The following is a 14,482-nucleotide window of genomic DNA, read 5'->3' on the forward strand; positions in this document are numbered from 1 at the left end:
CAAAACAAATCAGTGTCTCCAATTTTGGTTTCTTTATACACATTTGAATTATCAGGTATCTATGACAAAATTTTATAATAAATTTTAAAGTATCTAGAAAATAGAGACAACTCTGATGAAACCTGGTGCAGAAGTCACTTACTAATGGAGTCCTGAAGTAAGAAAATGCAGGAATAACCCCACATTATGTATCTTAATGAAAAAGCATAGGAAGCCACTTCCCCTCTTTAATATGACTTTTGTTTAAATACAGGTCCAGGACAAGTTTCACAGAGTTTTTGAGGAAATATAACACAATACACAATGTAACACTGCAGCTGTGAAGACAAACCAAACAGGGACTAACTGGATCATTTTCCTAGTGCTGCTAGGCTACATGGCAACAGTAATCAAGAATGACCATAGCAATTACAGAAAGTCACTTAGTTCACCTTTTAGTCATCATGTGTCTTCCCACCCTCTCTTTTTGCATCCCTCTCCTGCCCCCCACATAAGAAGTACTGTTATAGAGCATATGTTCTTTGCCTCAAAAGTATCTTGAGTCTTCCTTACTTTCATCATTTCTAGGATTTCTAGGGCAAATTCAGACTCTACAGTTCTTTTTGTTTGAAGAGAAACTTCCTGTTGTGCTCAGCACGTCTGCACAGCTGTCCCTGGGTAAATATGGAATGGACCCAGAACAGAAGGCACCCAGATGTCCCTCTGTAACCTCAGGGTGGCCTGGAAAACTCACAAATGGAAATGACAGTTCTTAAGCATGTCTGAAGCAGTGTGCAAGACTGCTGCTTAGCAGTGCCTTCTCTGACACAGACAACCTCCTCAGTCCAAGTTGCCAGCAACTACTGCACGGCCTCTGAGATGGCTTAGCTTAGGATACAGCCACTCTTGTGTGACATACTTGACCTGAAAAGGTTCACTAAGGAACCTGGAGAAAGAAGCAATGTTACATTAATAAAATGCATTTTGACATGGTTAATACGCAGACTGCTGCAAGGCCCAGCATTAGTTTTTGTGAATTAACAATAGAAAAACTGTAATTAGCACCTTCTGCCCAAGAAGGGACAAAACTAGAATTTATCATAAAATAGAGTTGCTCATCATCAGTATGTTTAGAAGAACTGTTCATCAGAAACCATCTGGAAATCATTGCAATCTTTGCACTGCAAAATGTAAGACAAAGGAAAGGTAAACCAAACTACAGAATAGAAGGAAGAGTTGTGGTTAAAAAGAGAGTTAAGATATCAAAGTCACAAGAGAAGAGAGGTTGTTATGCATCAGAGAGCTCTGAGACAGCAATAAGAACTAATCAGTTCACAGTAAGGAGCAGCAGCAAATGGTGAAAATGAAACAGGAACACAAAAGCAAGCCAGCAACGGTTAACAATATAACAAGCTATACAAAGAATAAAATAAAATATATATTAAACACTAAAATAAATTTTTTTAAGAAAAATCAGTCACACAAGGGGAAAACTTTCTACATTCACACTCATTCCAGCTGAAAATACTGCAAGCATGTTATACTGCAACTTCCATTTGTTTTGGCAAAATAAATTCCACGGACTTTGCCCGCATGAGTTTCCTCCAGTCCATCTTACTTTTCACTGTCAGCCTAACTGTCTCCTGTAACCCAAAAGCTAATCTAAATCAATTTCTAGATGCAGTAAGTTTTTCCCATACATTTGTATGGTTTTTAGAGAGCTTCCAAATGCGCTTTATAAAACTGATTAGCTCAGTAAAACAGCGAAACATTTTTCCTGTGCGTACTGAGGGTCAATTCACTTACTATGCATCATCCATAACGCAGACAAAGCAAATGAAAAATAATTTCTAATACAAATACTGCAAAATGAGGCTAATGCCCCAGTAAACAAGTCTATTTAAATGCATTAACGATGTCAGTTTGTCAAAGTACGTTACAAATCTCATTTCAATCAGCACATCTTGTTCAACTACTGTAACTTCAACAAAGGAAAAAAGACTTCACATGATTATACTAACAGCCATGGTATTATCTTCTATACAGTACTATTTTCATATCTTATATATTTTTATTATTTCCAGTTTAAAATATCAAAAGATGACATTTGCTTTTTAAATTATTTTTCTAATAATCTGAATTACTACATAAGGGAAAACTATTTCCTCAGTAGATTTATATTTTCACTGCTAGAAATAAGATTAATTAGCTTTTATCTTTACCCATGGCTGGAACACTGTGAAGTGCAGGTACTTGATTTGTACTCCTCATGCATTAGAGATGTCAATGTTGAAAGGTTAAAAGCAATATCCATTCAATTTTATGCATATTCAAACCATACAGAAGCTTAACAACATGTAAACCTAATTTCAAGTAATAAACACAAGAGGAAGAAATAGTTTCTTTTTCCTTGATTTTCTCTGCTGAGACTCAGTTGAGAAAAAGTTCAAAGTGCTAATTGAATGCCTGTTTCCAAAGGACCAAACCAATTCATAATGATCTTTAACACAGAATTGATTAGGAAGTTCTGAATTCATTCTGGTCAGGGTAGCCTTGAAATACAGAGAATTTAATCACTTTAAGTTAAAACACCAAACATTAGACAAATAAAGGAATAAATAATGGCTTGTCTTCAGTAACAGGAACTTAAAACAATGTGGGCAGTGGAAGGTTTCAACTCTCAAGCAAAGTTACAGTAAAATGTGTCTCATTTGTGAAGGTTCCTCTCTTTGCTAACAGGTTAGGTATTTGAACCTCTGACAATGTATGGGCATTGCCACAGCACACACCAAAGGGACAATGCGAAGACTCTTCAGGATGATGGCAAGACAGCATGTTTCTAATCACCTCCGTGTATCACAACAGCCTTTGGTAAATCACTGTGATAGCCACTCTGTAAATCATCAAGTGGCAGACTGCAGTTTGAGGAGTAAAAGGAAGTATGAAGTTCTCACCTCCAATTCTAAGTTTTACAGGGCACACAGTCTGGGACTTGAGTTCAAACTGCTGCCTCACAGTATTCAAGAACAACTCCAAGCTTACCTGCATTACCTTCTGCTGAATCTCCTCTAGTTGTGTGCGCTTGCTACGTTGTCTGCAGACTTCCTGGTAGCGGGTATATTGCTCTCTAAGTGAGTCTAGTAGCTTCATGACCTGTGGCTGAGCAAGTAGCTCATCATCCATTGGAGACCAAGACACCCCTCCATCTGAACCGTTGAATCGACGCTGTTGTAATTCAGATAGTAACTCGTGACCTTTGAAAATACATGTAACTTTGTGGTTAATACAGATTTTAAAAAAAGTAAACCAACCAACCAAAAAAACACAAAAATTATTAGTCCACATGCCTGCTTTTAGAACATGCAGCGATACATTTTTGCAGCTAATGATCTTTCAATCATTGGGCACATTCAGTGATAGCAGTTCATGCAAAGCACTGGCCAGTTTACAGGGTGGTATCAGACATAATATAGAGTAGAAATCATGTAGTATATTTTAGTTACATAGAAGAGATACCATGACTTGAACATTCACATTGACAATAGTACTGATTAATGTGAAGAAACAACTGCAGAGCACAATCTTGAGTTTGAAACAACTCTCAGTACTCTGGTTTACTTCAAAACACTGTGTAGCATCCAAAGTATTTCTCTCAATTAATGTTCTTAGCTTAAATAAATTATCTAGATGGATTTTTATAACATATACAAAATTTTCATAGAAGGTGTGGAGCTAAATACTAAGTATTTATACTTTTAAGTATTTATAGTTTTCTTAGCTTTTGCTTTGTGCTTGGAAGCATGACGGTACAAACTCTCTATCATGTAACAACTTTCGTATATGCAAAAATGGTGCATTTTGACTATTTAGTTCTCTGTTCAAACTGTTTGAATAATATTATTAAGTTGCAGTAAAGTTTTCAGGATGTAAACATACCAGTAACTCCAGATCATAAATTTATTCCTCAAAAGCTAAATAAAAAAAGTTAGCAAATAAAACAGCCACTGGTCACTAAAGAAATAGCATGAAAGGGGAAATCTGCCAATTACACATCATCAGCTCTGCAGGTCTCAAAATGGTACCATGCCAGTTCACTAAAAAAAAAAAAAAAATTACCCCTAGAACAGAAATTGAAATACCTCAAGGAAAATGCAGAGATTCTACATTCAACTGGCACTATCTAGACAATCAAAATGCCAAGGGCCTTGGAGACTGCAGCAAGCAACTTTAAATTACTCAGCATCATATTGTGAAATGAAAATGTCTTAAGAATTCAAATACATTTTGCCCTGCTAAGGAAATAAACATCTTGGATTTCATCTTCTGAAATACAGCAGATAGACAGACAGCCGCAGGGCAAACAGACTTAAAGGCTTTTACAAGTCATAATTCTACCTAGATTTTTTTTTTAAATTATTGTATTATTTCAGCAGTAACATCTTCAAAGGAAAAAAAAAGTTTTAAAATAGATTCTTCTCAAATGTTATGAACTACACCTTATATGTTATCTAAAACCTCAGCTTGTTCATATTTACCCTTAAGAGACAAAAAAGTTTAATTGATGAGAGTTCAATTTTTTATTCTCAAACTTTCAATCCAGTGAATCTAGCAAAGAGAAAGGTTGCCTCCTGGGAACTTCCATGATATACTGAAAGTTACTAAGCTTCATAGCTCAAAAAGGAAATGAATTATGCCATAATTAAGAAAATAGAGAATGCATATAAACTAGTGCTCTTGGGAGTCAACTACTCACACAAAACAGAAGTGTTGTTTTGTCCAAAAAAACCCTTACTATTAGAGGAAGATACACAATTAGACTAAAGTCTAGTGACAGTGTCTACAGACACTTAGTACTTTAAAAAGTTTAAAGACCATTGCAAGGAACTATTCTTTCACCTTTTATCTCAAACAGTATTATCTCACATCTAAATAAGATAAAATTTTACACAGAGAGCATGTAAAGCCAGCTTAGCACTATGCATTACTTCCTGTTCTACACAGGAAAATAATATTTAAGCAAATTTCTAGTCCAAATCAACAGTGCTATTATACTTTATAGCCAATAAGAAATTCAACCTAAAAAAACCCCCATTTCAATCAAAGAACCCCAAACTGTTTAATGCTCAAGGGAGAGTCTTAGCAGCCAGGAGTCAGAAGACTGCATGCTTCACTTTCACAGATGGCCAGCAAATTAACAAAATTGCATAGACAAATGCTATCTGTGTTGTAACCATTTGGTGATTATAGAATGAATTTGTCTCAGTAAAGCCAACATATTGACATAATCTAGAAACAATGTATTCTCAAAGTTAGATGTATTAATTATGGCAATACCATAAAGAGGTTATCAGGATTATTAAAACTGTTTCTAAAAGAGACATTTGGAGTTCTTTCATTTATTTGTTAACACCACTTTATTTAAACTCAACAAAATTGACATTAGTTGATAAACTTGTTACATTGTGATGACAGCTAAGATAATCATTGTGCCCTCTGTGCTTTCACTTGAGGCTTAAAAATGAATAATGTTATTTTTGACCAACATTATAATTTTCCAACTTACTATACCTGTCTGCAGTACCGTCTCTGGATCAACTGATGGAAGGCTGTTCAAATCTATTGATCTTGAACAAAGTAACAAACACATTATTAATAATAATAAACTCAATAAAGTAACAAAAACATTACTAATAAATTGTATTTAAGTAACACCAGAAACTTCATCTAAGGCCAGAGCTACCACACACTGCAGTTAAGAGAACATACGTTTCTTTCCCCACTCAGTACTCAATTTTACAACTCTTACCACAACACAAGCGCAGCTGCCTGTAGTCAACAGCCAAATAAGCATCCACCTAGACATACACTGATATTTTTTGTAATGTTTTAAGCTTACAGAATTCCTTTACACATTTCAAAATATTTAAGACTTATCGTATTTTCAATACTTTCATTTCCAATAAAATGTTATAATCCAAAACCATTGATTTCAAACAGCAAGCCACACACCTCTCTTTTTCTTGTTGAGTTCCTTTATCACTTCCATTGTTAATTAGAGCAAGCTCATCCAGTAAGGATGTTGATTCTTTTGTGAACTTTTCAAATACCTAAACAAGAGACAGACTTTAATTTAAGAAAGTAAAATTATTGAAATGGTAGTATTGAAGGCATCAGTGCAATTTTTTAAACTTTCCTGCATTCTTGTCTAGTTTCAGAATTCAGGAATTGCAATGGAGAAGGTTCTTCATTAATATACAAAACAAGTGAAAAAAGAGAGAGAAAAAAAAAAATCAGTTGTAGCCAAAACCAAATCTAAAGCAAAAGTCTCAGCTAGAGTGGAATTAATGTCCTTACAAATTCCATGAAAGCAGGAGTAAAAGTCAGTTTTGTATATACCAGATGAATATGCAAAAATGAAGGACAGTAAGAGTACTAGATTTCCTTTGTCTCCCCTGTGCCCCCAGGTGCTCTCAGTTTTTAGAAACAGAAAAGAAACAAGCTGCCTTGCCCTAATCCATGCACACAAAGACCATGCAAAGATCAGTAGGAAAGAAAGTGGCACAGGAGATGATGCTCTCTCCGCCCTTCGGTCAAAACACACAATTTGCTGAAATTCAGAAAAAAAGAAACATGGTATATGTGGTGTAAACCCTCCAATTTCTTGAAGGGGAAGTACTGCTGTGAGATTAGCTGCAGGGTATGTTTGAAGGCTGTAGGCAATTGTGGTTGGGACACACTGGAGTATTCCTTGTCCAGGATCCAAGTGTACACTGCATTTGAACAGAACTACTACACATATGAAAATTTCTACATATTAAGCAGTTCTTAACACAAATAAAAATTCATGGCTCAAGAATGGGGCATTTGGAAACAAAAACAAAAACAAAAACAGAAAACTAACCAGCCTCTTATTCAACCAATCCATGTGATCATAGGTCAGAGTTCCTCCAAAATCTTCTGTTAGTTGGCATGGTTCTATATATCGAGTCAGCTTATTAGCAGATACTAAAATAACCTGCAACAACAAATTTTAAATAAACCTGTAAGTAATGTTTATATTTTTCCCTAAGTATCTGAAAACTTAAGTGTGGCCAGATGTACTGAACAGATCCATGATTCCAAGAAAGTGAACCTCTTATTGCTAAATGTTTAAAACAAGTATGGCTACTTGCAATTAATGTGGGCCTAAAATAGTCAGGCAATTCTGATACGCAGTGTATCTCATGTGTAATCCTGTAAGAGGATAATTTGTATCACCTTATCTATTTATAATAAGAAAAATAAATGTTTATTGGATATTTGTTTTCTTGGTGGCAACTGATGATTCTTAAGTCATACACAATAGGATCTATTTTTAGTTAATACAGTAGCAGGCTATCATCCTGCCAAGTACTTAGTATTTTTATCACTCCTGCAATACTTACAGTCCCAGAGGTGAGTTTGTGCCATAAAAATTTAGTGCCTGCATTTACTGTGCAAACATGCTCAGCAACAGTTGGATCAACCATAGTCTTTCCATAAGCAGTCAAATTCAAATCTTACCACGCTTAAAAGCCAGAGTAATTTGCCCAGGAAACAAATCTATTTAATCAACTACTTCAGGAAATAAAGGAAAACACAGGTCCACTGCTAGTCAGAAGACTAAATTCTTTCCTTCTTTTATGCATTCCAAAGGTTCCTGGCTGAGCCTCATTTACATAAACCTAAACCAAAACTGGCAGCACTAGTTGCTTTGATGCATGCTAGGCCAAGCCTGGAGTAACCTGTGGAACAAAACTCTCTATGGAAACGGACATACTGGCAATATATACCCAAAAAGAAAGAAAAAAAGTAAAACAATGGATAACTTAAGAGCCCATCAGATAATGCAGATATGCTTTCAGGGACCAAGAATATGTGGAAAGACTCTAGTTCAGCTCCACCTTCATACAGACACAAGCAGACAGAAAACCCACCCTAAACTTACAGATTTTCTCCTGAAATTACATTAAGGGTACTATCTTCCACCACTTCAGGATAGTTCTGGACTGTATAAATCACTAAACCAATCTCACATACAGAACCATTGATGAAAATATCATGCTTCTGAGATGGGTTTTGAGATCAAAAGCCATTCAAGTCAACAACCATTGATAATCTTTAAAAACTAAAGGCAAAGACTGGGCAGTCTCCATTCCCTTAAGTTTTTCAAGGCCCAAATGGATAAAAGCCCTGGGTAACCTGATTTATTCTCATTAGGTGACCCTGCTTTGAACAGGAAGTTGGACTAGAAACTTCCTGAATTACTGTCATTTTTCAATTCTTAGAATTGAAGAATCTAGAGCAGTTCCAAATAACTGGTCTAATATTTAACATACAGGAATATCTTCCAGCAATAATCAGTAAATCCAGGATATTTCCATGTATTCTTAATGGTATGTAGCTGCCACAAATGGAGTTAGCCTGTAGTTTCTTTAAGTAATGACAGTAACCAGCCCAAAGCCCAGATGACTCTAGGACAAAGAATAAAATTTTAGGCCATTTTTTTGCATTCTCTTTTCATCTCTTTGAGTTCATAAAAAAGAGAAAGTTAATTTACTCCATCAGGACATTTTGGTACAGAAGCTAAAGCAAACAGGGCAGTTGGTTCACACCACTGAAATACTGGTTCTAAAAAAACCAAATAGCCTTAAGAAAAGGATGGACTGCATTGAGACCACTTACTTCTTTTTTAACTGAGATACTTCAGGAAGGACAGCCCACAAGGGATACGCTTTACAAACTTGTACCAGGGAAACATTATTATTTTTTTTTGTCCTGCAAAGCAAAGCTTGCCTGCAACAAACATATTAGCCATATGAGAAAATACTCCTCTGATCAAAAAATTAAGAAAAAAAAAAAAATCACCTCACAAGTGAGATTTGGTCAAATAACAAATTTCTTTTGTACCTCATTAGAAAAATTTTGAAAAAGAACTTCCACCTAATAGTAAGCTTTGTTGTAACTCAAGACAAAAAAAAACAAAACAAAAAAACCCAAAAACCAAACCAAACAAAAAAACCCAACCAACCTGCAGAAATCCTGTGTGAAGACTTCAAAAACTAGCCAACACTTGAATTTTTCACAAGGCAGTGGCAGAAGGCAGGTTCCTGATCCAAAATTTAGTGCTTGTTCCAGACCTAGACTAGTGTTAGTGCTAATGTAACACCACTCCATACGCTTTAAATTACTAATTTAGGTGTCTAGGTGTCAAAAGTGCAATCTGTCTCTCTGAAGCTTCTGAAATACTGTTTTAATCAGCTACTATAGATCAATAGCTCAAAGAACACAGACAAGAGCCAAGAACAAAAAAAAAAACGTTGCAAAACAGTAGGTGTGATGTTGCACAGGAAGATAAGACATTTCCTCTTTTAAAAATATGAATTCTACTTTAACTTCAGCACCTATAAGATGCAAACTTTTGCTGTCATAGATTCTCGAAACTTTTCAAAATTCAATCACAATAATGGCCGTTGACCTTTTGTGAAAATATGTCAAATCACCACATCCTGAATAGTTTTCCTCTTGAACTAGCATCCCGTTGTTGCATTTGGATTTCATACTTCAATGTATATATATGTTGTGCTTCACAAAGCTTCCAAGTGGTTACTACTGATTTAGTGACACCATACAACATCTATCTCCACAGTCTACCACAGAAATAATGAAAAAAATTTACACTAAACCCTGTACAAGTTTCCTACTCAAAATATCTACAATGTGTATCAAACAGCTTTATTCTCCTGATGAGCAAATAATTAAGTGACACATATTTCTATTCATTCATTTCATTCATTTAATATTCTTATTAAAAAGGGAAAAAGTAAAAGGCCACAGTGGTTTGTTAAGGATATCCAGTGGCTTGTTAAGGATATTCACAAAGCATCTTGAATATAACTATTTTTAAAGAGACATTAATGTTCATCCAGTTACTCTAGAATTCGAAAAATGGTATTTTTGACTAAGTAGACAAAAAGTTCTACATACCTCAAAGCCAAGTCTATCCTTCTCTTTCCAAAAGCAGAAATGTGTAACCTTCTTATCCCAAAATTCATCTGGCTTTACCACACAAACAAGTGACACCTCAGCTGGAACAACATTCTGTAAAACAAACAAAAAAGTAAGTAAAACATTAAAGATGAAACATTTACTTATTACAGAAATTATTTCCACTTACATGTCATCATCTATGCAAGAACTTAAAATTTAAAGACAGAAATTAAACTAAGTCTGCTGCATCCACATTTGTTCCATCCTGCTCTGTAGTAGATTGCACTAAGTCTCATAGCACTATCATGTCAGAACTGAAAATAAAATCTAACCTCTTTAATCCCAGTTCTGAGGTCTAACCATTAGTCTATGTTATATCACTACAAAAAAAAAAATTGACTAGACTTGATTTTATTTATGGCATTTGAGAACTACATATGACCAAGCAGACAGCAAATCTCAAGTGGTCTGCACAAGTGATTAGTTTACTTATGAAAATCTTTATTGCTTCCTTCTCAAATTAAAGATATAGATGTCCACCTTGTTTCTCCGGGCTTCACACCAGCAGGAAGTGTGCAGCCAGGAAGCCACTGAAATCTGAGCATGGGCAAGTAAGTACCTTCCTCTACAGCTGAAGTTCTCGCTAAATGTCATAACTGCACACCAGCTGAAGTGAAAGCTCAATCAAGATCACAGTCAGAATTTAATGGATCCAACTACTACAACTACTAGGAATGCCATCTTCGTCAAGAATAGGTGAAAGACACCTTGAAACAGACTAAAAACCCAGGAGCAACAATGAGCCAGCAGGACAACAAAATCAAATTATTTGTGTTTGACACACTTTCTGAGGCTTCATCTAGGTCTGAGAGGAAAACTCACAGTTCATGTCAGGAGCATATTTCTGTACTTTTTCAACTAAAAATTAGTTTCAGAAAAACGTATACAATCATGTGTTGCCAGCATGTAATGAATTTGTCCCTCACTTAAGTAAGATGTATCATCTTTTTTTCAGTGTTTCTTCCTGCACAGAATTCTGTCACAGAACCACATTTTGTGATTTTACAAGTCCATAAATTGCCTATTTCTCAATAAAGAAATTACTGCCTCTACAATAACACAGTTATTTGGTTTACATCTATAAAATTAATGAGTCAACTATGAATGTATAAATCTTTATTTACCTGTAGCATTAACACAACTGTCTTTACCACGTTCCATTGAGATTTTCTGCCATCCACTATCACAGTAAATCCTCTAGCTTTACACTTGTCACTGAAAGAAGAACAACACTTAGAAAAAAATAAAATGAACAAGTGTCATCTCACAATGAGTTTGGTTTTCAACTCTACTGAAAAACAAAACTACATAGTTATTTACTTACAAAAATACTGTCTTAAGGTTTTCCAGTTTACTCATTTAGAAATAACAGTACTATTTCTCAAGCATATTAATAGATAATCCAAATTACAACTTCTCAGTAGCATTGAAGTGTATTTCATAATATAAGCATTTAAATGTCAGCATCTCTCAAAAGGTTTCATAACCAAAAACTTCACAAAATCCTCAGAAAGGCTGACTGACAGTTTCACTAGGAAGACAAAGCGGTATCAGTTTTCACAAGGCTACCTGTGAATTGGCACAAATTTGAGGATACAGCCACATATCATTTGATGCATGGCCAAGCAGGAAACTATGTAAACATGCTCAAATTTCTTTCCTGAACAAATGGAATAGAAATTGCAGTGCACAAAAAGCCTCTACAATTACAGAGGCTTTGTGTATGGATCTATAAGAAAGACCATTTTAGACTGACATAATATCTTTATTTTAATATGGTTTAAGTCTGTGTACACTACAAAAAACTGCTGCAAGCCATCCAAGCTGCAAAGCAAAAAATTCAAAGGTACTTCTGCTCAAATACCATATAGGAGAAAATAATTTCTAACTGAAGCTGGCAACAAGATGTTCACAACAACAGCTGGGCAGAGTTTAATGGCAACAGCAACCGCTGGATGTCCCCAACAGCTGGGAAGTGTTACTTTCTCACAACCAGCACAGCAGCAGCCAGAAGAGGATATGGAAGCAAGCCCATAATTTTAGCATTAGTTACTATAGTAGATATGTCTCAGGCTGGAATTTGTGTACAAAGTAACAAAAAAAAAAGAAAAAAAATCAATTCCATTTATGTGACATTGAAAATCATTATGTGATCTTTAGCACCCAAATCTACAATTACAAAACAAAGCCATTTCTATGATCTCCTTAGCTTACAAAAAACCAAAGCAAATTGCATCTAACAATATGTATTATGCTTCACACTGAGAACTTTAACTGTTAACTACTTCATATTTAAGCTGAGCTTCATCAGATATGGCTAGAAGACAAAATTATCTTGGAATTTCAAACAAAGGGAAAAAGCACCTCACTACTCTATTTTGGAAAACATAATTACAAAGTTGACTACCAATCCATATATACTTGTGATTTTAAGGAACCTTTAAAATCTCACAGATTATTTTTTCTGGAAACACTGAACATTCATGGCTTTGTGCATTCAATATTTAAGCAATGTGAACTCAAAAAGCACCCTACCACTACTTTAAAGAACAAGATGTGTAGTGTCACTACAGCATCTTGAGACACAACTTTCTTAGGAGCACTGCAATCTAGCATGATCAGCATCTGCTCTTCTCTACTACTAGACCTGGAACAACAAAAAAAACTAACACAAAAACTAAACCAAGCAACCAACCAAATTCAGAAGTGAATTATCACTACTGAAAAGTTCAGCCAACACTCACACAAATGTTTGCATTAAAGATTAAACCCCCCCAAAAAATAACACACATGGTGACTTGAGCCACAATACAGAGAATACAACAAAGGAAGCAAACTTCAGTATGCAGAGACAATAGCCTAACAGTGTCATTCTTCTTTTTCTTAGATTCTGAAAATGCTTTCAGAATCTAAGAAAATCATCAAATGGCACCAAAGAAAGGTGTAAGACTAGAAAATTACAAGGCATAAGTTGTCTGAAGTTTGAGGAAAGCTTTACACACAGTCTCCCTAAACATACCCCAAAGAAGTTTTACCCAAGACACTATAAGCAGTTATGCCTCTCAAATTTTGGACACAACTATCCATCTACAGTAGAACACAAATTCCAAACCAGTTACATTTACAACATATGGCATGTGCAACTGAATTAAACAGAATATCTTACACACAGAACTTCGGAAAAAAAGTAGCACTAATGTTTCTTGGACAGCTATCTGGGTTTGGGACATACCTCCTCAAACCCCTCCTTTTTTCAAACACTGCTCAGCAAGTCTTTCCAGAACAAAAAAGGCAAGATCCTACACCAAAAAGTTTACATTTCTCACTAAAAACCAACATGAAAATGAAAATTACAGTGATTTTTCCATACTTTCACCATAACAGTGATCATTTTTTCCACTCCTGACAAACAGAGCATTAGATGTGGGAACACTGAGCTTTGTTTTCTAACAGAAGTCCTGGTTTGTATGAAGCACAAAGTGTACTTTGGTTGAATTTTCAGTTATTTTTACACTAATATATATAAAAATATACATTAGGACGAGACTGCAGAATAATTAATGCTTGCTAGAACAACAATGCTTGCATCTGTTCCACAAATACTGCCAAGTCCTTTACTCAACAAGATGACCTGCACACATAACCATTTGGGATTTTCATCACTTCACAGAAGACAATAAGCTGTTTGAAAAACCCTAGAACTTCCATAACTAAGATGTTGTGCAATATACTCATTCTCCTATTGATCTTTTATTTGTAAGCAAACCATTTATTCTTTGCTTCACTCTCCTCTATTAGATTTTTTTTAAAGTCTTAACCACAAATCAGCTGTGTTTCTAAAACAGTTATACTTTATTTACAATAAGCAAAGTACACTAAACAGTCTTTAGTTAGAGGCTCCCTTCCTTTTTAAATCAGAGGACCAACAGAACAAAACAAAGCTATAAAGCTGGATCTCAGGATCTCAAGAGAAAAAATGCCATGAACTGAGCTAGGACTGTCACTATAACCTTGCAGGTTTACATGTGCAGAACTTAATCAGCAATGATTTCACAGCAAAGTCTGGATAACAGGACACTCAAATAATCATTTAGCACATTTAAGCAGTATCTTAACTTTAAACATTTGAGTTGTTCACTAACTTTAGTAAGGCGTCATATTTTGAGACTCAGTGCAAACTTAAGAACTACAGAAACAAGCAAAGAGGAGGAAGCTTTTTTATGTTGGGCAATGCTACCTTTGTAAGCTGAGGAGTTTCATCAGAATGGCTCATTAATTTACACAGCAATTTAAATGCACTGTCATTAAAAAGAAAATATCAAAGGTATCCTAAGAAAGGAAATACACAAAGCAAAAAAAATAATCAAAGCCAGCTATACAAGAGGACACATGAAGCCTTAGTAGCTATCCCTGTTTCTAATTCAATCATATAGTA

At 35.2% G+C, this 14,482-nt stretch overlaps 1 protein-coding gene across 3 annotated transcripts in view; it reads right to left on the reverse strand.

Moving 5' to 3' along the window:
- The window catches only part of SESTD1 (SEC14 and spectrin domain containing 1), a 43,447-nt gene that overhangs the window by 15,032 nt on the left and 13,933 nt on the right, over positions 1-14,482 (reverse strand). For all 3 annotated transcript variants that reach the window (XM_051623312.1, XM_051623310.1, XM_051623313.1), the window contains 6 exons: positions 11,172-11,262; positions 9,985-10,098; positions 6,881-6,994; positions 5,989-6,086; positions 5,548-5,603; positions 3,022-3,233 (listed from right to left, as the gene is read on the reverse strand). In XM_051623312.1, the coding sequence (XP_051479272.1) occupies positions 3,022-3,233; positions 5,548-5,603; positions 5,989-6,086; positions 6,881-6,994; positions 9,985-10,098; positions 11,172-11,262 (685 nt within the window). The remainder of the gene's footprint in view (positions 1-3,021; positions 3,234-5,547; positions 5,604-5,988; positions 6,087-6,880; positions 6,995-9,984; positions 10,099-11,171; positions 11,263-14,482) is intronic.

The sequence above is a fragment of the Apus apus genome, chromosome 6 (assembly GCF_020740795.1).
Source record: "Apus apus isolate bApuApu2 chromosome 6, bApuApu2.pri.cur, whole genome shotgun sequence".
NCBI lineage: Eukaryota > Metazoa > Chordata > Aves > Apodiformes > Apodidae > Apus > Apus apus.